The sequence below is a fragment of the Amblyraja radiata genome, chromosome 14 (genome assembly GCF_010909765.2).
Source record: "Amblyraja radiata isolate CabotCenter1 chromosome 14, sAmbRad1.1.pri, whole genome shotgun sequence".
NCBI classification, from domain to species: domain Eukaryota; kingdom Metazoa; phylum Chordata; class Chondrichthyes; order Rajiformes; family Rajidae; genus Amblyraja; species Amblyraja radiata.
In genome coordinates, this window is record NC_045969.1 from 34,910,331 (window position 1) to 34,935,733 (window position 25,403).

The 25,403-nt window shown below is 44.3% G+C and overlaps 1 protein-coding gene across 1 annotated transcript; it reads right to left on the minus strand.

Annotated features, from left to right (window-relative positions):
* Window positions 1–14,908: 14,908 nt before the first annotated feature.
* Window positions 14,909–23,718, minus strand: xk (X-linked Kx blood group). Its single transcript, XM_033033121.1, has 3 exons — window positions 23,321–23,718; window positions 20,804–21,066; window positions 14,909–16,109 (listed from the first exon to the last, which is right to left on the minus strand). Exons 1-3 carry the CDS (start codon window positions 23,563–23,565, stop codon window positions 15,319–15,321), a joined length of 1,299 nt encoding a protein of 432 aa, XP_032889012.1. The 5' UTR covers window positions 23,566–23,718; the 3' UTR covers window positions 14,909–15,318.
* Between the last annotated feature and the right edge of the window lie 1,685 nt (window positions 23,719–25,403).

A 25,403-nucleotide genomic window follows, 5' to 3' on the forward strand; every position in this document is an offset into this window, starting at 1 on the left:
CATTATGGTAATCATTCTGACATTGAGCATCGTGTAAAATACGAGATGACAATTTATTTCTCACATCTAAATGTGCCGATGATTCAGCATCACCCATTGTACAATAACACACAAGGTCACATTGACTACCAAGTCCCTAATTAAATTAATCAATCATAAAGGGAAGTGTTGGATGGATTTATGCGTTGGACTCACACCCCAAATCTGGCTTTCACGTGGGGACCAGTTACCCTTGTAATTGCAGCTCAGATCTGGTCAGTACAAGAGAAAGTGCCATACAGCAGTGGTGAGTTTCTCGAACAAGTCTGTTTATTCAACCTTGCCATAATATACTGGAGAAGCACTTCGAGTGCTGGTTCAGAGTTACTTCACTGACTTCCAGCAATTACGGGGTGGCACAGTGGTATAGCAGTAGAGTTGCTGCCTTACAGCACCAGAGACCAGGGTTCGATCCTGACTACGGGTTCTATCTGTATGGAGTTTGTATGTTCTCCCTGTGAGCGTGTGGGCTTTCTCCGGGTGCTCGGGTTTCTTCCCACATGCCAAAGATGTATAAGTTTGTAGGTTAATTCGCTTCAGTAAAGATTGTAAATTGAACCTAGTGGGTAGGATAGTGCTTGTGTACGGGGATCGATCGCAGGTCGGCGCAGTCTCGGTGAGCCGAAGGTCCTGTTTCCGTGCTGTATCTCTTAACTAAACTAAACTAATAGTATTTGTGTTGCAATGGTTAAATACAGATTTTACACATTCACAATTATTTAGTAACCCACTCAGTAACCCACTTTTCCTTGTTGAATTTGATGCTTGTTCATCTCCACAGAAGTTGCCTCTCTCTGCTTGGCAGAGCTTGGCAAAGCTTGAATGACTTTGCCTAATAGCCATTTAGTTAGTTAGTTAGTTAGTTTAGTTTATTATCACGTGTACCGAGGTACAATGAAAAGCCTTTTTGTTCCGTGTTATCCGGTCAGCGGAAAGACTATACATGATTACCATCAAGCCGTCTACAGTGAACAGATACAAGATAATGGGAACAAAGCATAGTGCAGGAAAAGTCCAGTAAAATCTGATTAAAGATAGTCTGAGGATCTCCATTCAGGTAGATGGGCTGCTCTCTAGTTGGTGATAGGATGGTTCAGTTGCCTGAAAACAACAAGGAAGAAACTGTTCCTGAAACTGGAGGTGTGCGTTTTCACACTTCTGTACCTCTCACCTGATGGGAGAGGGAAGAAGAGGGAATGAGTGGGGTGAGACCCGTACGTGGTTATACTGGCAGCTTGCAATATTGGTTGAAGATGAAACTAGGAGACTAGAAAAAGCCCACATGGTCACAGGGAGAACGTAAAAACTCCACATTGACAGCACCCGAGGTCAGGATTGAACCCGGGACTCTAGTGCTGTGAGGCAGCAGATCCATTATCTACTCCACTGTGCCATCCCTGAAGATGCAGGTGAATTTCTGGTGCCTCTTGAGTGTCGAGTGTTTGAAAGTGATAGGTCCTAGTCTTAGCCATGGAACTCGTGGAGTGTTACAGAACCCGTCTGGTTCACTGATGTCCATCACGATAGAAACCGTACATCCATTTTGGATGCAACCTACCCCGGGTGCTTCAAAGTGGTCAATCCATAACCACCTCCACAACACGAGTAGCTGAAGATGGGCAATAGGTGCTGGCATCACCAGAAAACTTCACATCCTCTGAATGAAAACATCCTGAGAAAGTGGATCTCCTGAGATTTTTCTGAGTTCTGCTCTATTACCTGCACCATAAATGCTCTTTAAAAGCCCGAACACTTGAGCATATTTGAGAACCTTGTGAGTGTGAGTTAGTTTACACTGCCACAGTGTGGAGGGACTATGATTTGCATCATCCGTATGCTCCACTCTTGTGATGCAATCTTAGCACAGCTAGAACACAAGCAGAAATAAAACAGAAAATACTACAAACGCACAGTTTCTGTATCTGTATAAAACAGTGACTGTGAAGAGAGATACAGTTAATATTCACAGTATAGTCTTTCCACTGACTGGATAACACGGAACAAAAAGGCTTTTCATTGTACCTCGGTACACGTGATAATAAACTAAACTAACTAACTAACTAAATGGCTATTAGGCAAAGTCATTCAAGCTTTGCCAAGCTCTGCCAAGCAGAGAGAGGCAACTTCTGTGGAGATGAACAAGCATCAAATTCAACAAGGAAAAGTGGGTTCCTGAGTGGGTTACTAAATAATTGTGAATGTGTAAAATCTGTATTTAACCATTGCAACACAAATACTATTAGTTTAGTTTACCTTTCATAAGAGGCAAGTTTAACAACAGAATGTTTTATGGAATAAAGATTCTCACACAGATTCAGATTCGTTGATTGTTACATTTAGTTTAGAGATACAGCATGAAAACAGGCCCTTTGGCCCATTAAGTCCACACCGACCAAGCATCACCCTATCCTACCCACTAGGAGAAATTTACAGAAGCCAATTCACCTACAAACCTGCACGTCTTTGAAATGTGGGAGGAAACCAGAGCACCTGGAGAAAACCCACATGTTCACAGGGAGAACATACAGACTCCGTACAGAGACAGCACCCATGTTCAGGATCAAACCCGGTGTCTCTGGCAAAGTAAGGTAGCAGCTCTACCGCTGTACCACTGTGCTGCCCCTGCACCAGAGAGCGATGAAACTCTTGTTCACATAAAGCTCACTGACTAAACAGCATACGATGATGATATACAATAAATACAATAAGTGCAAAACAGCACAATGGTGCAAATTTTGTAGTGGAAATATTCGAGCTTCCGAGCTCCTGTACCTTCTCCCAGGAGGCGGAAGTGACAGAGTGGAACGGCCAGGGTGACGATACTGAAAAAAGACACAGTGCTGGAGTAACTCAGTGGGCCAGGCAGTATCTCTGGAGAACATGGATAGCTGAAGTTTTGGGTCAAGACCCTTCTTCAGACTCATGCCTACCTTGATGACACTTCCAGCCTTCCTGATGCAACGCATCGTAAAGATGGGCTGGGTGGGAGGAAGTGACGAGCCTGTGATGGACTGGGCTGTGTTCACCACTCTCTGCAGATTCAGGTGGGCAAGAGCAGAGCAGTTACCATACCAGACTGAGATACATTAGAAGTTCGAGAGGATCCTTGTGGACGGGACGAATCTTCTCAGATATTGCAGAAAATTAATACACTGGTATGCTTTCTTGAACACCACCTCAGTGTGGATGGATCAGATTAGATTGCTGGTGATATGGATGCCAAGGAACATGAAGCTGTCGAACATCCTACAGGAGCTGTGTTGTTGAGGATATGCCTTTACTTCATGAAAGGATTATTGCAAGTCTCAATAGCGCTGGATTAAGTTTACAATTTCCAAATTTTTTAATTTTAGAATCTTCAAATATACAAGAGTGCGAAGTTGCAGATTGCTACATATAGGGAGGTTTCACGGCAGTCGGGTCACGACCCATGACCCGTACTGTTGCTACGCTACTCCAAATGGAGTACATGCGATGAACCGCAGGTAGGCACTTACCATTGTTTCCAGCGTAGCGGGCCCGTTAAAACCCGCCGAAAATGTCAATTTTTGTGCTGTAAATAATTATGGAAATTGGGATAAGTGTGTGAGACATTAAGCCTACCTCAGAATTGCAAAAGTGAGGAGAAATTACGGTAGATAGAAGTGAGAGCTGAAGGGACAACAACAGCCAGAGTGCTTAGCGAACATTGGCCGTTTGCTCACTGCATTTCATCAACTAAGGCATTATTTGTGTTTTTTCTTGATTCCTTTGGCATCTAAAAAGTTTCAGAAGTGATAAATCTGGCTGTAAATTTTTTAAATCGCTCATGGTTCTCAAGTGGGTTTTTACATACAAAATGAAAACGCATCTGAAGAAAATTTTACAGCCAGATTTATCACTTCTGAGACTTTTTAGATACCAAAGGAATCAAGAAAAAACACAAATAATGCCTTACTGTTGATGAAATGCAGTGAGCAAACGCGATAATTCCCAATATTTTCAATTCCGATATCTGCACAGCCAATGTTTACCAAGCACTTTAGCTGCTGTTGTCCCTTCAGCTCTCGCTTCTATTTACCTACATTTCACTTCACTTTTGGAATTCCGAAGTTGGGTACATATCTCTCACACTTACCCCGACTTCCACAATTTTTTTCAGCGCAAAAATTCAACATTTTGGCGTTTTTTAACAGGTAGGAAAGTACGCGTTTCCTGCATTAATAACATATACCGGAAGTTACGGATGTCCTCCAGATGGATTGAGCGGCTCCGTGCGTCAAGCCCTATGACCCAGTGACCTTACGTGCAACTCCCCTATACAGTAGGTTGGTTTCTGATTTGACCCAAATGAGGCACACTGGAGCAGCGGTAGAGTTGCTGTCTTACAGTGCCAGAGACCCAGGTTCGATCCTGACTATGGGTGCTGTCTGCACGGAGTTTTTACGTTCTGTGACCGCGTGGATTTTCTATGGGTACCCCATTTTATTCCTACACCCCAAGGAAGCACAGGTTTGTAGGTTAATTGGCTTTGGTAAAATTGGTGTGTAGGATAGTGCTAGTGCACGGGGTGATCGATGGTCGGCAGATCCAGCCTGTTTGCGCTGTATCTCTAAAATCAAGCAAAACTAAAGGTACATTTAGACAGAGGCGAAACAACTAACATTATCAAAATGAAGTCGAGCATAAACGCATTTCAAGATCTCAACAGCAGTAGAGTTGCTGCCTCACAGCACCTTCGAGCAAGCACCGCCATTCAATGTGATCATGGCTGATCATCCCCAATCAGTACCCCGTTCCTGCCTCCTCCCCATATCCCCTGACTCCGCTATCATTAAGAGCCCTATCCAGCTCTCTCTTGAAAGCATCCAGAGAACCTGCATCCACCGCCCTCTGAGGCAGAGAATTCCACAGACTCACAACTCTCTGTGAGAAAAAGTGTTTCCTCGTCTCCGTTCTGAATGGCTTACCCCTTATTCTTAAACTGTGGCCCCTGATTCTGGACTCCCCCAACATCGGGAACATGTTTTCTGCCTCTAGCATATCCAAACCCTTAACAATCTTATATATTTCAATAAGATCTCCTCTCATCCTTCTAAACTCCAGAGTGTACAAGCCCAGCTGCTCCATTCTCTCAGCATATGACAGTCCCGCCATCCCGGGAATTAACCTTGTAAATCTACGCTGCACTCCCTCAATAGCAAGAATGTTCTTCCTCAAATTAGGGGACCAAAACTGCACACAATACTCCAGGTGTGATCTCACTAGGGCCCTGTACAACTGCAGAAGGACCTCTTAGCTCCTATACTCGACTCCTCTTGTTATAAAGGCCAACATGCCATTCGCTTTCTTCACTGCCTGCTGTACCTGCATGCTTACTTTCATTGACTGATGAACAATCCCAAAGACGTGCAGATTTCTAGGGTGATTAGCCTCTGTCAAAAGAAAATTGCTCCGATTGTGTAGGGAGTGGATGCAAAAGTGGGTTAACATAGAATTAGAATGAACAGGCTGTATCGCTGGTTAGCGTGGACTCGGTAAGCTGAAGGGCCGGTTTCCGTGCTGTATCTCTAAACTAAATTCATCTCAACCTGGGATAGAATTGCATAAAATAGAAATGCAGTTTACACCGAGACCATAATCGAGGAAGGGGGTGTGGTCAGTGTGGAGAATGGAATTGATGGTGCTGCCTATAGAGGGAGTGGAATCACATTTGTAGCAGGCAGGTGTGATAGATCGCAACCATTCATAAGTTGATAATTATAGGAGCGGAATTAGGCCATTCGGCCCATCAAGTTCTCTCCGCCGCTCCATCGTGGCTGATCTATCTTTCCCTCTCGACCCCATTCTCCTGCATTCTCCTCATAACCCCTGACACCTGTACTAAACAAGAATCTGTCAATCTCCACCTTCAAAATATCCATTGACTTGGCCTCCACAGCCATCAGTGGCGATGAATTCCACAGTTGATGCATCAATAATTTAGCTTTGCAACTTGATCTCCCAGATCAGCTGCAATAATTTGAGAGTGGAGCAGTGCCGTACAAGATTTGACTGTCAACGAATGAAGTGCATGATCTGCATTTGCATAAAGTGCTTGATCTGCAACTGCAAATGTGTCACGCTAGATTGAACCTCGGTGTAAGGAGAGCAACAGAATTATGATTCATTGTGAAAGAAGTCACAAAGTGTCCTAGGACTTCTTAGGAATTTATTTCTTTGAGTGCAGAAGGATAAGAGGTGTACAAGATCATGAGAAAAGATAGGATAAATGCACGAAACAAGGGGACATCGGTTTAAGGTTTGGTGGAGGGGAAAGTTTTAAAAGGAACCTGAGGCCCAACTTTTTTACACAAGGGACGGTAGGTGTATGGAACGAGCTGCCAGAGGAGGTAGTTGAGGCAGGTACTATCACAATGCTTAACAAACATTTAGACAGGTACGTGGATAGGGAAGGTTTAGAAGGATAAGGGCTAAATGCAGGCAATTGGGAGTAGTACAGATGGGGCATGTTGGTCAGTAATGGCAAGTTGGCCCGAAGAGCCTGTTTCCATGCTGTATGATTCTATGAAACTACGACTATAAGTGCTAGAGTAAGTGCTCAGGCAGCATCCCCCGAGAACAAGGTGAGGTGACTTTTCGGGTTGGGACCTTCTTCAGACTGATTGTAGGTTGGGGGGGAAGGGGGGTAAATGAGATAGGAGGTTCTTCAAGGTAGGCATACCTTGAGGAGATTTTGCAATGGAGCAGTCAAAATGTACAAACATGGAACTGCAGATGCTAGTTTACAAAGGGGACACAAACCTCTGGACCAACACAGTGGGTCAGGCAGCATCTCTGGAGAACATGGATAGATGACTTTTTGGGTCAGGATCCTTCTTCAGACTTCTGCAGTACATGGATATGTTGCGTCTGGAGAAAATGGATAGGTAACAAAGAATCTGAAGAAAGGTCCCAACTCGAAATGTCACCTATTCATGTTCTCCAGAAATGCTGCCTGACCTGCTGAGTCATTGTAGCACTTTGTGTCTTCTGCCATTGTGTTCTTTCAAACATTCAAGATCTCATTACAAACAATATACTCAGTTAATTCAGATTTTTCAGGATGACAACTGACTCCTCAAGGTTCAGGAATTAACCGCAGCTGAAATTCGAGTGCAAAATAATCTGACTCATAGAAGCTGAAGAGTGGAGCAGGTGGAAATTTTTAAAGGTGAAGGGGAAAAGATTTAATAGGAATCTGAGGGGAGCTAACATTTTCACACAAAGGGTGGTGGGTGTATAGAATGAGCTGCCAGGGGATGTAGTTGAGGCAGGGACTATCCCAACATTTAAGAAACAGTTAGACAAGTACATGTGTCCAAGATGGCTGCCGAGAGTGGACGCTGGCGCGCTTTGGCTGCCGCTGCCGCTGCTCTCTCTTCACACTGTGTTTATGATTTTCTGTTTTTGGATTGAATTCTGTTTTTAATTTGTGTCTCTGTGATGTCTTTTTTACCTGTTCTATTCCGATTATATATTTTTATTCCGATTACTATGTAAGGTGTCCTTGAGATGTCTGAAAGGCGCCCATTAAATAAAATGTATTATTATTATTATTATTACATGGATAGGACAGGTTTTGAGGGACATAGGCCAAACGCAGGCAGGTGGAACTAGTGTAGCTGGGACATGTTGGCCGGTGTGGGCAAGTTGGGCTGAAGGGCCTGTTTCCACGCTGTATCACTAAGACTCTATAACTAGGACTAGTGCATGTTACCATGTGCCCATGGTTTCTATTTCCTCAGTAACTTCTGCAGATTGACCACCAGGGGCGCTGGGGAGATGGCAGCCCTGCCAGTAGTCTGTTCGTCTTTTCTTTCTTTTTGTTATTTTTTAGTGCGTTAAAAGTTTGTTTTATTGTTCTTCAGTATGTTTTATGTGGGGGGAGGGGGGAGAGGATCGGGGGAAACTATTTTTCAAGTTCCTACCTTCCCGGAGATGTGATCAAGTTTCGGACCACATTTTCCGGGCTCTGCGGCCTACCATCGCTGGAGCTGGAGGCCTCCTCGGACTGTCGTGAGCCCCACCGCAGGGCGTGGACTTAACATCGGAGTGGGTCCCTTGCCTGGGATCGCTCCCACCGTGATCACGGTGGACTTACCATCTAGGACTCGCAGTCTTGGAAGAGGCTAGTCGGGAGCTCGAACGCCGCGGAAATCTCGACGAGCCCTGACGCGAGGTTCGATCGCCCGGCGCGGGGGAGCTGACATTCGCCCGATGCGGGAGCAGATCGCCTCGATGCGGAGAGCCCGAACGCGACCGGCTATGGGTGTCAAGACCGTCCCGTCAACTGATGGCTCGAGGCCCCCGACCGAGGAAGAACTAAGGGAAAGGACTTGAACTTTATTTCGCCTTCCATCACAGTGAGGAATGTGTAGGAGTCACTGTGGTGCATGTTCATGTTAAAATGTGTTTTTGAGTGATTTGTTGCTTTTAATTGTATGACTGACCTGGCCAATGAAATTCCTCGTACGTTGCAAAACATACTTGGTGAATAAAGTGTGATTCTGATTCTATCGGGTTGCATCACAGTTTGGTTTGAGAGCAGCTCTGCCCAAGACGGCAAGAATTTGCAGCGTTATTGATGTAGCCCATGCTATTACACAAAGCACCACTGACTCCATCTACACTTCACGCTGACTCACGACAGCAGCCAACATAATCAAGGACCTTTTCCACCCCAGACATTCTCTCTTCTCCCCGCTCCCATCAGGCAGAAGATACAGAAGCTTGAAAGCATGCACCACCAGACCCAGGAGAAAGTTTCTTCCCCTCTGTAGGTTGGTCCAAGAGCTTAATGATTGTAGGAAAGTAGCAGTTCCTGAACCTGGTAGTGTGGGACTTCAGGCTTCTGTACCTGCTGTCAGATCATAACAGTGAGATGAGGGCATGGTCCGTCCGGAAGGTGGAGTTCCTTGGTGATATATGGGCTTCTGAACGGTCGGACCATAAGCTAGGATACAGTCCCTATTTTCCCACCTACCACATTGCGGACATTGGACCTTTTCTCTGGATTGTTATGTTACATTGCTGAAGAATCTACATTCTGCACTCTGAAAATTTTCTCTCTGTTCCACCTGTTGTACTTGCACATGGCTTGATTGTATTTATGTATAATATTATCTGATTTGATTGAATTGATCGCAAACAAAAGTTTTTTACTGTATTTCGGCAAACGTGACAATAATAAACAAATACCAATTTTAATCCAGTCAGCTTTCCTGCTATTTCCACTTCATATGAAACTTGAATTTCCAGCCACTGATTGAAGCTCCTTATTGACAGTGGGGAGAGAGTCATGGATGCTGCTGCAGGTATTATCTAATTTATTCTTACATAAATTACATACTCAAAAAATACCAAATATTGTCATGGATCCATTTATTTAACATCATTGTCAAGTATCTGTGACATGAAGCAACTCTTGTAAACACATGAAATAATACTTGAAAAATAAATATACAAACTTAAAAAAATCAATATATACAAATATCTTTCAGAATTAATCGTAATTCTTTCCATTGAATATATTTACAAGATTTTTTTGTAGTCTTTGAAATGGTAGGTCTTTTCTGTATTTACAGGTGGGTTAGAACCTTAATCTTCATCCGCATCTTAAGGTTGAAGTATTTCATAAATTAAGCAGTTGACGAATAAAGATTTCAGTCACTTAAAATTATTTTATCTGAATAGATAATGTAAATAATATGCAAAGATTTAGAATCTTTTTTTCTCACAGTACTGATTCTGATGATTTATTCAATCTTGTATATATATTCCTAAACGATAGTTTACATCCGTTTTTGTTATACAAGAGATAGAATAGCATGTTGTCCACATATCTGACGAGAAACACATTTCCATGAACACAGTCTAAAGAACATTTGATGACCTGTTAAAACATACACTATTAGGGTATGAGGTTGGTACCTGGATGCTGTTATTAGTGCCCCATATCTGAGGAATGATTGGAGAATGCTGGCATTGGAGAAGGTCCAGAAGAGGTTTACAAGAATAATACCAGGGATGATTAGGTTAATGTATGAGGAGTGTTTGATAGATCTGGGCCTGTACTCCCTGGAGTTTAGAAGGATAAGGGGGGATCACAATGAAATATACCAAATAATGAAAGGCCTAGATAGAGTTGATATGGGGAGCATATTTCCAGTAGTGGGAGAGTCTAGGTCCAGAAGGTACAGACTCAGAATAAAAGGCCGTACCCTTAGAAAGGAGATAAGGAGGAATTCCTTTAGGCAGTAGGTGGTGAATCTGTGGAATTAATTGCCACAGGCAGCGATGGAGACCAAGTCATTGGTTATTTTTAAAGCGGAGATTGATAGGTTCTTGATTTAGTGAGGGTATCAAAGGATATGTGGAGAAGGCAGGAGAATGGGGTTGAGAAGGGAAAATAGATCAGCCATGATCGAATGGTAGAGCAGACTCGATGGGCCGAATGGCCTAATTCTGCTCCTAGGTTTTATGGTCTTAAGTTAGATGTTTTGCATTTGTATAAGTCATGGAGTCACAGTCAGATTGTACAGAAACAGGTCCCTTGGGCAACCATGTCCATGCTGATACCAAGTATTTATCCCATTTACCAGCATTTAGTTTTCCATTCTTTTGGTTTAGGTTTAGATTTATTATTGTCACATGTACCGAAGTACAGTGAAAAGCTTTTGTTTTGCATGCTATCCAAACAGAGCTTACCTTGCCATTGGTCTTCCCAAAAGATCCTCATCACCCTGTAGTCTATGACTATCCTCCTAATTGTGAACTACAGAATCTAATAGAACAAATAGTGGTGTGCCTCAGGGTTCGGTGCTGGGCCCGTTACTGTTTGTCATCTACATCAATGATTTGGATGAGAACATACAGGGCAAGATTAGCAAGTTTGATGATGATACAAAGGTGAATGGTTTTGCAGATAGTAAAGGTGATTGGGAAAGATTGCAGCAGGCTCTGGATCGATTGGCCACGTGGGCAGAAGAATGGTTGATGGAATTTAATACGGAGAAGTGTGAGGTGTTGCATTTTTGGAAGTCGAACAAGGGCAGGACCTACACAGTAAATGGTAGGCCTCTGGGTAGTGTTGTAGACCAGAGGGATCTAGGAGTACAATGGACAATAGGCAATAGGTGCAGGAGTAGGCCATTCGGCCCTTCAAGCTAGCACCGCCATTCAATGTGATCATGGTTGATCATCCCCAATCAGTACCCCGTTCCTGCCTTCTCCCCATATCCCCTGGCCGCTATCTTTAAGAGCCCTATCTAGCTCTCTCTTGAAAGTATCCAGAGAACTGGCCTCCACCACCCTCTGAGGCAGAGAATTCCACAGACTCACAGCTCTCTGTGAGAAAAAGTGTTTCCTCGTCTGCGTTCTAAATGGCTTACCCCTTATTCTTAAACAGTGGCCCTTGGCTCTGGACTCCCCCAACATCGGGAACATGTTTCCTGCCTCTAGCGTGTCCAAATCCTTAATAATCTTATATGTTTCAATAAGATACCCTCTCATCCTTCTAAACTCCAGAGTATACAAAGCCACTCCATTCTCCCAGCATATGACAGTCCCGCCATCCCGGGAATTAACCTTGTAAACCTACGCTGCACTCCCTCAATAGCAAGAATGTCCTTCCTCAAATTAGGGGACCAAAACTACACACAATACTCCAGGCGTGGTCTCACTAGGGCCCTATACCACTGCAGAAGGACCTCTTTGCTCCTTTTCTCAACTCCTCTTGTTATAAAGGCCAACATGCCATTCACTTTCTTCACTGCCTGCTGTATGTGCATGCTTACTTTCATTGACTGATGAACAAGGACCCCCAGATCCCGTTGTACTTCCCCTTTTCCCAACTTGATACCATTTAGATTGTAATCTGCCTTCCTGTTTTTGCTACCAAAGAGGATTACCTCACATTTATCCACATCTGCCATGCATCTGCCCACTCACCCAACCTGTCCAAGTCACCCTGCATTCTCATAGCATCCTCCTCACAGTTCACACTGCCACCCAGCTTTGTGTCATCTACAAATTTGGTAATGTTATTTTGAATTCCCTTTATCTAAATCATTGATGTATATTGTAAATAGCTGCAGTCCCAGCACCGAGCCTTGCAATACCCCACTAGTCACTGCCTGCCATTCTGAAAGGGACCCGTTAATCCCTGCTCATTGTTTCCTGTCTGCCAACCAATTTTCTATCCATGTCAGCACTCTACCCCCAATACCATGTGCCCTAATTTTGCCCACTAATCCCCTATGTGGAACCTTATCATATGCAGGCGCATGGTTCCTTGAAGGTCGAGTCACAGGTAGATAAGGTGGTCAAAAAAGCTTTTGGCACTTTGGCCTTCATCAGTCAGAGTATTGAGTATCGAAGTTGGGAGGTCATGTTGCAGTTGTATAAGATGTTGGTGAGACCACATTTAAAATATTGTGTTCAGTTGTGGGCACCATGTTATAGGAAATATGTTTCCAGGACTTGAGGGTGTGAGCTATAGGGAGAGGTTGAGTAGGCTGGGTCTCTATTCCTTGGAGCGCAGGAGGATGAGGGGGTATCTTATAGAGGTATACAAAATCATGAGAGGAATAGATCGGATAGATGCACAGAGTCTCTTGCCCAGAGTGGGGGGAATCGAGGACCAGAGGACATAGGTTCAAGGTGAAGGGGAAAAGATTTAATAGGAATCCGAGGGATAACTTTTTCACACAAAGGGTGGTGGGTGTGTGGAACAAGCTGCCAGAGGAGGTAGTTGAGGCTGAGACTATCCCAGCATTTAAGAAACAGTTAACAGGTTTGGGGGGGATATGGACCAAACGCAGGCAAGTGGGACTAGTGTTGCTAGGACATTGTTGGCCCGTGTGGGCAAGTTGGGCCGAAGGGCCTGTTTCCACACTGTATCACTCTATGACTCTATGAAGTGTAAGTATTGAGTCAAAACATATTTGTCTCTCATAAATTCACAGGAATAAATATAACCAAAAACTTATCTTTGACCGCCCATATTGAAGCAACGGCCAAGAAAGCACCTCTACTTCCTTAGAAGGCTTAAGTTAGGCATCTACCCAACAACTTTCACCAACCTCTACAGATGTGGCTTGGAAGCATTTTATCGTGATGCATCACAGTTTAGTTTGGGAACAGCTCCATGCGAGACCGCAAGAAATTGCAGCAAATCGTGGACGCAGCCCAGCCCATCACACAAACCAACCTCCCTTCCATTGACTCCATTGATACCTCACGCTGCCTCAGCAAGGCCAGTGGCATAATCAAGGATGAGTCACACCCTGGCCACTCCCTCTTCTCCCCTCTCCCAAAAGTTATAGAAGTGTGAAAATCCTCCAGATCCAGGGACAGTTTCTTTCCAAATGTTATCAGGCAACTGAACTGTCCTACCACAACCAGAGAACAGTCCTGTACTACTTCATTGAAGACCCTCGGACAATCCTTGATCGGACTTTACTGGCTTTTTCTTGCACTAAACATTGTTCTCTTATCATGTATCTGTACACTGAGAATGGCTCGATTGTAAACATGTATTGTCCTTCCGCTGACTAATTAGCACGCAACAAAAGCTTTTCACTCTACTTAGTACATGTGACAATAAACAAAACTAAACTAAATAAAAACATATGCAGGCACACCAAACAGTTTAGACATTAAATCTTGAAGTTAAATTGCACATTGAAGAAATGAATTTACTTTTGTAAAATAAAAGCTAGATAATTCATTTATATATTATTAAAGTTAGATAATCAATTTACACAATATAAACACATTTAATGTTCTACTTGAAAGCCCATTCTGAAGTTACAAATGCTCCTTTTATGTTATTTACACTTTGCTTGAATATTCTTAGAACAACATTGGCATACAGCTCCTATAATTTAATGAGAACATTAAATCTCAGAAACTATGGCCCAGAAATGATTATGAATAACACTACCAGCTAAAATAAAGGTTCCTTTAGAGGCTTCCATTAAAGATAGCAGAAAGTCAGTTATCGGGTAACATATCAGAGTCATAGAGTTATACAGCACGGAAACAGGCCTTTCATCCATGCCGACCAAGATGCCCCGTCTAAGCTAGTCCCATTTCCCCATGTTTGGCCCATATCCCACTAAACCTTTCCTACCCGTGCTCTTGTCTAAGTGCCTTTTAAGTGCTGTATTAGTACCTCCCTCAACTACCTCCCCTGGCAGCTCGTTCCATACACCCACCACCCACTGTGTGAAAAAGTTCTGCTGTTTTTGGACAATAAACTACATTGACTTTTTCTTTACTTGTGAAAGCAGCACCTAGCATGCATATATTAAAAGTTTACTAAACATCATGGAGGCATAGAATTATGCAGCATATCATTTTAAAGAGAATGAGTTTTCCAAAAACCAAGAAATCTACATTTTTATAAATTTATCACAAATACATAATGTACAGGTTAGCATTTTCCGTTGTTGATACAAATCTACTGAAGGTACTGCAAACTATTTACTCTTCAATTGCTATTTTGCAAATGGCTCTAATTCTATTTTTTATAAGCAAATTCAACAAGCTTTGGAATGGGAGCAGTCTTCAGTGGATGGATGTGGCATTGTACATATGTTTGGCCTATAAGTTAGCAATAGAATAGCAAGTTGGGCAAACAATTTTTGTTTGGTGCTGTAAGTTGCTGCCTTACAGCGCCAGAGATTCAGGTTCGATCCTGACCATAGGTGCTGTCTGCATGGGGTTGCACGTTCTCCCCGTAGCCACGTGAGCTTTCCCTGGGTTCTCTGGTTTCCTTCCACACTCCAAAGACATTCAGATTTGTAGGTTAATTGGCTTCGGTAAAGATTGTAAATTGTCCCTAGTGTGTAGGATAGTGCTAGTGTACGGGGATTGCTGGTCGGTGCCGACTCCATTGGCAGAAGGGCCTGTTTCCACCCTTTATCTAAACTAATCTAGACTAACAATTGCCAGATAATTTCTGCCTACTAACATTAAAGGTTGTATCAAATGTGTCCGGATGTACCAGATCTCTCCGCTTGCACCTGATTTCATGCTGGAAGCCTGGATTTAGAAAGCTTACTTCCACAGCTCACTGAAATGTGCAACAATTCAACCATTTGCAAGACACCCCTCCTCTCATGGGAATTACAAACTGCTAATTTTTGTCGGAGGCACATTTATTATTTATAGCGATTGCTATGTCCAAACAAAATGGATACGCGCAAATGAAAAGGCCATCCCTGTAGTTTTGTTTGCATTGAGAAGCTACTTCTAACCCCGAGATCCACAGTTAGGGTCAAGGCCCTGTTCATGATCATTGGCATTATTTGGCTCCAAGCCGATCTTCTCTGTGGATTCAGACTTGCAGCAATTGCATTTTACGCAAGTAAAATGAATACAGGCGAGTAATCCTTTGGAAATACTGGAGGTAAAAAGTTTTTTACAGGGGTGGCAGAACTGGTAAAATACAAGCATAAAAAATACCGCAATACAATAGCCTATTAACAGCTGCATGACGAGCAGTGGGGCACAGATGTAACTGTACACGTCAGTCTTATAAACGTACCATAGTAGAATAAGAATGGCATTTTCGATGAATCGAATCATATAGTACACAGCTTGTCTATACCAATTCTGTGACTTATTAATTAAATCAGAATCATTTAACTTGAGTTGGACAGCTGACCAACAGAACATATTAATGCCAGCATAAAGAAATGTCAGGCAACATAACACAACCGTGGTACCTACTCTGGTAAATGTCTTTTCAATGTTCTCAGGGAAAGGAGATTTGCTGCTCCAGAATAATATCCATGGATAGAAGAAAAAGGCAAAAAGGTTCAAGAGAACCACGGGGAGGATCCAGATCTGCAGCACGGAGCTGAAAAGGACTAAAACAATGACTCTGGTGGCGATCTCAAAGCTCCTCCACAGGAAGATGCAAATGTATGCCGCTGGCTTCACATGCACTTCGTACTCATCATACTTGATTTTGATGGCGAGGATATTGCACCGCATGGCCCCGTACACAATGGTGAACAGTGATATGACCATTAACACTCCTAGAAATGAAACAGGACATGTGAAGTCGACATACACACTAGAGGGTAGAATATAGAATGTAGAACAGTGCAGCAGAGGAACGGGCCCTTCAGCCCACAATGTTTGTACCGAATACGATACCAAGTTAGGCACAATGTGCTGGAGTAACTCAGTGGGTCAGGCGGCATCTCTGAAGAACATGGATAGGTGGCGTTTCAAGTCGAGACCTTTATTACGACTCAAGCCTCAAGAAGGGTCCCGACCCCAAAATGTCACCTATCCAAGTTCACCAGCGATGCTGTCTGACTTGCTGAGTTACTCCTGCATTTTGTCTCAATCTTTGGTATAAACCACCTTCTGCAGTTCCTTCTTATTACATGATGCCAAGTTAAACTGATTCCCTCTGCTTATACGTGATCCACATCGCTCTATTCCCTGCACTCCCATGTGCCTATGTAAAAGTTAGAGTTAAACAAATCCATGAATTTTGAGAATCAGTTTTCATGTGGCCCATTGTCCAAATCAGATGGACATGTGATATAGGGGGCAGTGACATAGGGGGCAGCCTGGTGCAACAGCGGTAGAGTTGCTGCCTTACAGCACCAGCAACCTGGGTTTGATCAGTACTATGGGTGCTGTCTGTACAGAGTCTGTACGTTCTCCCTGTGACCGTGCAGGTTTTCTCCAGGAGCTCCGGTTTCCTCCCACACTCCAAAGACGTGCAATTTTTGTTGCTTAATTGGCTGAGGTAAAAATTGTAAATTGTCCCACGTCGGATAGTGCTGGTGTACGGATATTGCTGGTGGTTTTCCTGATTGCTGGTTGGAAGGGCCAGTTTCCACGATGCATCTCTGAACTAAACATAAAATTAAACAATGGCATTGAATGGTATTGTATCCTCTCTTCAACCTACTTTCCAGGTGAGACAAAGATTTACTTGCCCTTCCTCACAATATCATCTCCTCCTCACTAGCAAAGTAAAATGCTATAGGCGATGGATAACCAAACATCATCGAACTGGGCACTAACTCTGTTCCCCTCTCCATAGACCCACTTGACCCGCTGAGTATTTCCACCATTTTCTGACTGTTGCAGATGGGTGGGTTTTTAGTTTAGTTTATTGTCACATCTACTGAGGTACAGTGAAAAGCTTTTTGTTGTGTGTTGTATGGAAAGACCATATATAATTACGATCAAGCTATCCACAATGACCAGATACTGGATAAAGGGAATAACACATACTGCAAGATCCATTCCAGTAACATCCGATTAAACTGATTTAGGTCTCCAATTAGGTAGATGGTAGCTCAGGACACTCTCTAGTTGTTGATATTCAGGATGGTTCTGTTGCCTGATGGCAGTGGGGAAGAAACTGTCCCTGAATCTGGAAGTATGTGTTTTCACACTTCTGGACCTCTTGCCTGATGGAAGAGGGGAGAGGAGGGAGTGTCCGGGGTGAGACTCATCCTTGATTATTCTGGTGGCCTTCCTGAGGTAGCGTGAAGTGTAGATGGAGTCAATGGAAGTTGGTTTGTGTGATGGTCTGGGCTGAGTAATCATGTTTTATCATCTCTAACTTTCTCCTGTTTCTGATGAAGTTGCAAATCTGAAAAATGCTCTTTTTTTTCTCTGCCGATGCTACCTTACCAGCTGAATATTTCCAGCATTTTCTGATTTAATTTCAGACTTCCAGCGTGTCAGTTTTTGGCGTGAGGGCCAAGGTTATTGGTGCTGCACTCTTTATGGAGTCATTGATTCGTAAAGCTGTCCATGTTAACCAAGCTGGCATGGTGGGCTAGTCCCGTTTGCCTGCATTTAGCCCGTAGCACTCTAAACCCTTCATATTCATTTATCACCAAGAAGAGTAAAGGTAACCAATAGCAAAATTTAGAGATACAGTGCGGAAACAGACCCTTCAGCCCACCGAGACCGCGCCGGCCAGCGATCCGCGCACACTAACACAATCCTTCACACAATAGGGACAATTTACAATTTTACCAAGCCAATTAGCCTACAAACCTGTATGTATTTGGAGTGTGGCAGGTCCCGGAGAAAACGCAAGCAAGTCACGGGGAGAACGTACAAACTCCACACAGATAGCACCCGTAATCAGGATTGAACCCAGGTCTCTGGGACTGTAAGGCAGCAACTCTACTGCTGCATCACCGAGCCACCCAAGAAATCTGGCAAGGAGATGCGTTTGTATCCCCAGGGAACTGGGGGGCCCAAGGAAGTGCTTTCCCCCCCAAAAAATTAACATTCAAAATGCATAGAAACATAGAACATAGAAATTAGGTGCAGGAGTAGGCCATTCGGCCCTTCGAGCCTGCACCGCCATTCAATATGATCATGGCTGATCATCCAACTCAGTATCCCGTACCTGCCTTCTCTCCATACCCTCTGATCCCCTTAGCCACCAGGGCCACATCTAACTCCCTCTTAAATATAGCCAATGAACTGGCCTCGACTACCCTCTGTGGCAGGGAGTTCCAGAGATTCACCACTCTCTGTGTGAAAAAAGTTCTTCTCATCTCGGTTTTAAAGGATTTCCCCCTTATCCTTAAGCTGTGACCCCTTGTCCTGGACTTCCCCAACATCGGGAGCAATCTTCCTGCATCTAGCCTGTCCAACCCCTTAAGAATTTTGTAAGTTTCTATAAGATCCCCTCTCAATCTCCTAAATTCTAGAGAGTATAAACCAAGTCTATCCAGTCTTTCTTCATAAGACAGTCCTGACATCCCAGGAATCAGTCTGGTGAACCTTCTCTGCACTCCCTCTATGGCAATAATGTCCTTCCTCAGATTTGGAGACCAAAACTGTACGCAATACTCCAGGTGTGGTCTCACCAAGACCCTGTACAACTGCAGTAGAACCTCCCTGCTCCTATACTCAAATCCTTTTGCTATGAAAGCTAACATACCATTCGCTTTCTTCACTGCCTGCTGCACCTGCATGCCCACTTTCAATGACTGGTGTACCATGACACCCAGGTCTCGCTGCATCTCCCCTTTTCCTAGTCGGCCACCATTTAGATAATAGTCTGCTTTCCTGTTTTTGCCACCAAAATGGATAACCTCACATTTATCCACATTATACTGCATCTGCCAAACATTTGCCCACTCACCCAGCCTATCCAAGTCACCTTGCAGTCTCCTAGCATCCTCCTCACAGCTAACACTGCCCCCCAGCTTAGTGTCATCCGCAAACTTGGAGATATTGCCTTCAATTCCCTCATCCAGATCATTAATATATATTGTAAATAGCTGGGGTCCCAGCACTGAGCCTTGCGGTACCCCACTAGTCACTGCCTGCCATTATGAAAAGGACCCGTTTACTCCTATTCTTTGCTTCCTGTTTGCCAGCCAGTTCTCTATCCACATCAATACTGAACCCTCAATGCCGTGTGCTTTAAATTTGTAAACTAATCTCTTATGTGGGACCTTGTCGAAAGCCTTCTGGAAGTCCAGATACACCACATCCACTGGTTCTCCCCTATCCACGCTACTAGTTACATCCTCGAAAAATTCTATAAGATTCGTCAGACATGATTTACCTTTTGTAAATCCATGCTGACTTTGTCCAATGATTTCACCACTTTCCAAATGTGCTGCTATCCCATCTTTAATAACTGACTCTAGCAGTTTCCCCACTACTGACGTTAGACTCACTGGTCTGTAATTCCCCGTTTTCTCTCTCCCTCCCTTCTTAAAAAGTGGGGTTACGTTTGCTACCCACCAATCCTCATAAACCTATTTGAAGCTATTTGAGTCTGGAACTTGTTCAGACTGGTCGCCTTGAAGTAACTTTGATAAAGCCTCACACGCACAGTGAGGACATGTTTATACATGGTAAAACTCGTATGAATTCCAATATCTGGCAGTTATGTTTAGTTATGTGCCCAAAACAACCAATTTGGCCTGTTGTCCGTCTTTGTACACCTTACCTCATATTCCGAAGATAGACACAAAAAGCTGGAGTAACTCAGCGGGACAGGCAGCATCTCTGGAGAGAAGGAATGGGTGACGTTTCGGGTCGAGACCCTTACCTCATATTCCATTTGGGGTAGCTTACTACCCAACAGTATGTACACTGCATTCTCCAATTTTGGGTAACCTGTAACTAACCCCCTAAACCTCCCCCACCCTTCTCCCCTACACACCCCCTTCACCCCCCCCCCCTCCCAACCCTGTGCCCCACGTGGACTCCCATCTATTTCTCCCCCGCCCCCCTTTGCGACTTTCCTGCCTCTGGTTTCACAATCCGCAACTCTTCAATCCTGTCTGACACCTTCAACTTTTATCTCTAGCCTTTGTTCCAGCCAGCTGCCTAGCAATCCCTGCTCACCTATTACCTGCAATGCTTTGTCCTGTCTCCACCCCCCTCACCTCCCTGCCCCTTTTCCAGCTTTCTTCTCACCCCAAAAGAATCAGTCTGAAGAGGGTCCTGACCCGAAATGTCACCAATCCATGTCCTCCAGAGATGCTGCCTGACCCGCTGAGTTATTCAAGCACTTTGTGTCCTTTAAAGTAATCCCTCAACTGGTCCAAGTTATACCATGAATTTCAAAGGTTGTCTAAGGTTATCAGGACAAGGCAGGCGAATGGGGTTGAGAGGGAAAGATAGATCAGCCATGATTGAATGGTGGAGTAGACTCGATGGGCCGAATGGCCTAATTCTGCTCCTATGACTTATGAACTCATGAAGCCGTACCTACCTCTCCCAGGAGTTACTACCTGCTGCTTTACGCTGACATACAACTGAAGAGTAAGTTGAGGCGCGGAGCCTATGAAGGCCTGAATCACTGATGTCCGGTTAAAAGCAGCACGGTGGGTGAACAATTTGCCTTCAGCCTGACCTACTTCTTTTTCAATTTCTTCAGAAGAGCCACTTTTTTTCAAGTGTTTCTTTCGGGTAATACTGACGTAAGATTCTTCAACTTTACCGACATTTAGGTAGAGGCAAAAAGCTTCCAGACATCTGAAAGTATTAAACAGAAGGTACAATAAACCTTTGTTAAGTTGGTTACATGCTACAAATTTCTAGTCTGCTCTACTTACCAGTAGGAATTCAGGAGGCACAACTGCACACTGATTACTGTCATATCAAGGTAGATACAAAATGCTGGAGTAACTCAGCGGGTCAGGCAGCATCTCTGCAGTAAAGGAATAGGTGATGCTTCGGGTTGAGACATTTGTTCAGACTCGGGTCGAGACCTTTCTTCAGTCTCAACTCGAAACGTCACCAATTGCTCTGGTTTACTGCAAATTCTATTCCCCAATTTGAATATGAAAAATAGATTCACCATATAATTAAGGTGAGATGGGCAAAATCTAAATGATTTGTGTGGGACAATGTTTTACAATTGGTGGGTGCCTGGCACGTACTGCCAGGGGTGATGGTGGAGGCAGTTAAATTAGTGGCATTTAAGGATTTATTTAGATCGGCATATGGATAAGCAAAGCATGGAGGAATATGAATTATGTGCAGGCAGAGGAGATTAGTTTAAAGTGGCATCGTGTTCGGTACAGACCTTGTGGGCAATAGGGCCTGTTCCTATGCTGTACTGTTCGATGCTCCATGCTTTTATTATGTACAGCCTCGATAAAATGGCGTACAGTGGGAATAATAAAATATTGCTTAGGATTCATGGCGATTTAACTTGTTCGGTCGAAATTAAACCAACGCTGAGCGGGATTAAACTGTACGTTTACATACGCTTGGGTGATCTCAGAGCGGTGGCTGCGTACACTCACACAGGCGCTGCTGCGGGAATACACGCCCGCGCTAGATGCTGCCACAACACAGATATTTCACATTTACTGTCTAAAAACAAAATATTTTGCTTCCTAGCGAATTAAACTCATCCTTTACAGAAACACTCAGTGATCTGTCATATAAATACATTTTGCTGTTTAATAATATATAAAGATGTTTATAATAAACATATTCTTAACCGGTGCAAGGTAATATCGACTGGATTTGATTATGTTTAGCGGCCAATTCTTCAACTAGGACAAAGACACTGGTGATCTAGGTCCCTGAAGCGTTATTCCTGCAACACGGGTGGCACAGTGGCCTCTCCTTTGGCAGAGGGAAGAATAGAATGAATTCCGATATTTAGCGGTAATGTAACGAATCAAGGGGATGGTGGAATGCAAAATGTTTCGGTGTGGTGGGGCCGACTCATTGTGCAGAATTCGCCCCCGCATTGATTGTGCATAACCGTTCAACCTGCGGTTTACGGTCCACTGCGCTGGTTTCAATGGTGAGAATGAACAATAGAAAATAATTTGTATGTGGGAGTTAAGTGCTGCTTTTTGTTGCCTTTTTAAGGTATTATTTGTGTATGATGATATTCGATGCTATCTTTAAGCACATTCAAGAATCTAGTTGTGAACCTTTTTGTTCTTATCTCCCGAATAGTCTGTGAAATTCAAAGACATTTATTTAATACAGGGGCGGGAACATTGTGGCCTCGCGATACACAAAGACATCATTCGCCCCGGACGTTACATTCACAATTCACCCATCCTATCTATCCTACCCGTGAAATAACTGCCATGTCCTGTTATCTGCTAAAGTAAGATCTAGCTCCCCCTCCCCAGCAAACATCTTTGCATGTGACATGGACATTAGTGATGCGAATAGGGTTAACGGGCGGTAAGCATCAACTTCGAACCTTTTATCCTTCCTCTTCTGACATCTTTAGTTGAGGTGTAGAAACGAGGAACTGCAGGTGCTGATTTACACAACAGGACACAAAGTGCTGGAGTAACTCTCGGCACTTTGGCGAGAGAGAGCTGTTGAGAGAGAGAGGAAGAGAGAGAGAGAAAGAGAAATTGAGAGGGGGAAATTGAAAGAGAGAGGGACAGATATAAATTGAAAGAGAGAGAGAGAGAAATAGAGAGAGAGAGGGATAGAGGGAGATATGGGTCAGGCAGCATCTTTGGAGAATATGGATAGGTTTCGTTTCTGGTCGGGACCCTTCTACAGACTGTGTATCCTGGCTCCAGGCTACTTGCCATCCACTGGCATTAACATTGACGTCAGTGATGCATCGACCAGAAGAGATAGCAGCACCTACACCATGCATGCACCGGCTCTTCATACACTGCACCTCGCCCCAGAGAGCCCGGAGCTTGGCACGGATCACATCGCCGCTACCGGGAGAGGCAACCGCACCCCGGACCAAGCTGGTCTCCTCCGGCTGGTGTGCAGAGCGAGGCCTTACCTGACGAAAGGTCCCAGCTGCAGGAGATGAAGAAGGAGCACCAGTGGCCTGTCCCTGCTCACGTCCCGGTGGACGAAGGTCAGTGTGAACTGGACCAGGATGGAGGGCACCAGGGCGAAGACCAGGGTGAGGATCTGCCAGATCTTGTCCCCGCCGGATTTGTAGGTGCTGCTCAGGTAAAGGGCGGCCACCATCTCAGCGGCGAAGAGAAAAACCGACACGAAGATCCCTCCCGGTGGTTTCATCCTCAACGCGGTCGTCCCCGAGAAAAATAAAGAGGGTTCAGGAACGCCTCAAGAGCCGAGGGAGAAACGGAATGTCTCTACGGCCACCAATGCTCTTTGCTGCCCGTCTGCAGATAGATGCGCCGACGATCACATACATCGATTCACTGATGTTCCAGCAGAGGGAGCAAGGGAGCCCTCCCCGGACAATGTACAACGCTGGTCCTCACTGCGTCTAAACCAGGATCCGATGTTTCAATGTAATCCGTTAATGGATTAGGCAATAATAAAGACCAGTGCTACAGGGAGAGGTTGGGCAGGCTAGGACTTCATTCCTTGAAGCGCAGGAGGCCGAGAGAGGGAGATCTTATGGAGGTGCATAAGATCATGAGGGGGAAAGATTGGAGTGAATGCACACAATCTTTTATCCAGGCCAGGGGAATCGAGAACCAGACGACATAGGTTTAATGGTCCAATGGTTCATTGTTGTCACACATGCACAACACAGTGAAATTCTATTGCACAACCCACAAATGTACAGTCGTCATATTCAAATGAAAAGTCCAAAGTCCTAAGTCTGGTCCACATGCTGGAAGTACAGCGAAGAAAGCTAACCAGCAGATATCAAATGCCACACATTCGTGATGCAATCTACAATACACAGAATGGCTGATTCAGACTGGCTGCTATGACGCTGAAAGAAAGGAGAGACTATTTGGCATCCCAGTGACAGTCAAATTCCATCCAATTCCACCTAAGCATGTCAGCTGATCTTTAAAGAGGCAGACAGTCTATTTGTAGGTGTTTCAAACGGTTTACGTGTTCATATTTTCATTTTAGTTAATCAGAGCTCCTTCTTCAAGTTCAGTAAGGTACAGCAGAGGTTAGTCGATATCGTCACTCTAAGTTGTACCACTAACGAGTGGTCAGAAAATGACGCGCAGAATCGCCTTGCAATGACGCATATCATGGGTTTAAGGTGAGAAGGGCAAAGTTTAAAGGAGACTAGACCAAGTGGGACCAGTTGGGCCCTGTTCCCCCAATGCAATATTCCACCACTCACCCGTTCCCCCAACACAACCTGATCCCTCAACGCAATATTCTACCACTCACCCATAGCCCCCAACTGCGCAGGCGCAGCTCATTTCCCCTCACGCTTCAGCACTCCCTTCCCCTCCTCTTCACCCTCCCTCTTCTTTCCCCTCTCCTCCTCCCCTCCCCCACTCCCTCCTGCACCTGTCCCTCCCTCTCCTTTCCCCTACCCTCAGTCACTCCTTCCCTCTATAAACCTTCTCCCCTCCCTACCCCCCTCCTCTCCCTCTATCTCCCTGCTCCCCCACTCCTCACCTCTCCCCTATTTCACTCCCCCACTAAACACAATGTTTAAATAAAATTTCTCCTCCTCTCCTCCCCCACTCCCTCCCTCTCCTTACAACAATGTAACAAAGGTACACAAAATTGCTGGGGAAACTCAGCGGGTGCAGCAGCATCTATGGAGCGAAGGAAATAGGCGACGTTTCGGGCAGAAAACCTTCTTCAGACAGTTTTGAACACAACAATGTAACAAATCTCTCATTGGACTGGGTGGAACACTGTTGACGAGCAGGTTATGTCAATGAGATCCCATTGTGACGTCATAGCTCCTAAATACCAGTGCAGATGAAAGATTTTTTTCAAAGTGGGGTATTGTAAAATTAAAAATGTGAATAACTTGTAAAATATAACATAAATCTGAACAAAACTTGATACCACAGGACAATGGTGAGTAAGGTGGTCCAAAAATTGTAGTGCTATTGTGTACCGGTTTTGGCATAATTCAGGTCATGAATCACAGACACACACACACGCACACCCACAAA

Coding starts and splice junctions, on each gene's coding strand:
- xk (XM_033033121.1), bottom strand. CDS start 23,565: ATGAAACCACCGGGAGGGATCTTCGTGTCGGTTTTTCTCTTCGCCGCT. Junction 21,067..23,320: donor CAGCTGGGACCTTTCGTCAG/GTAAGGCCTCGC, acceptor TAATACTTTCAG/ATGTCTGGAAGCTTTTTGCC. Junction 16,110..20,803: donor GGTAGTAACTCCTGGGAGAG/GTAGGTACGGCT, acceptor TTTCATTTCTAG/GAGTGTTAATGGTCATATCA.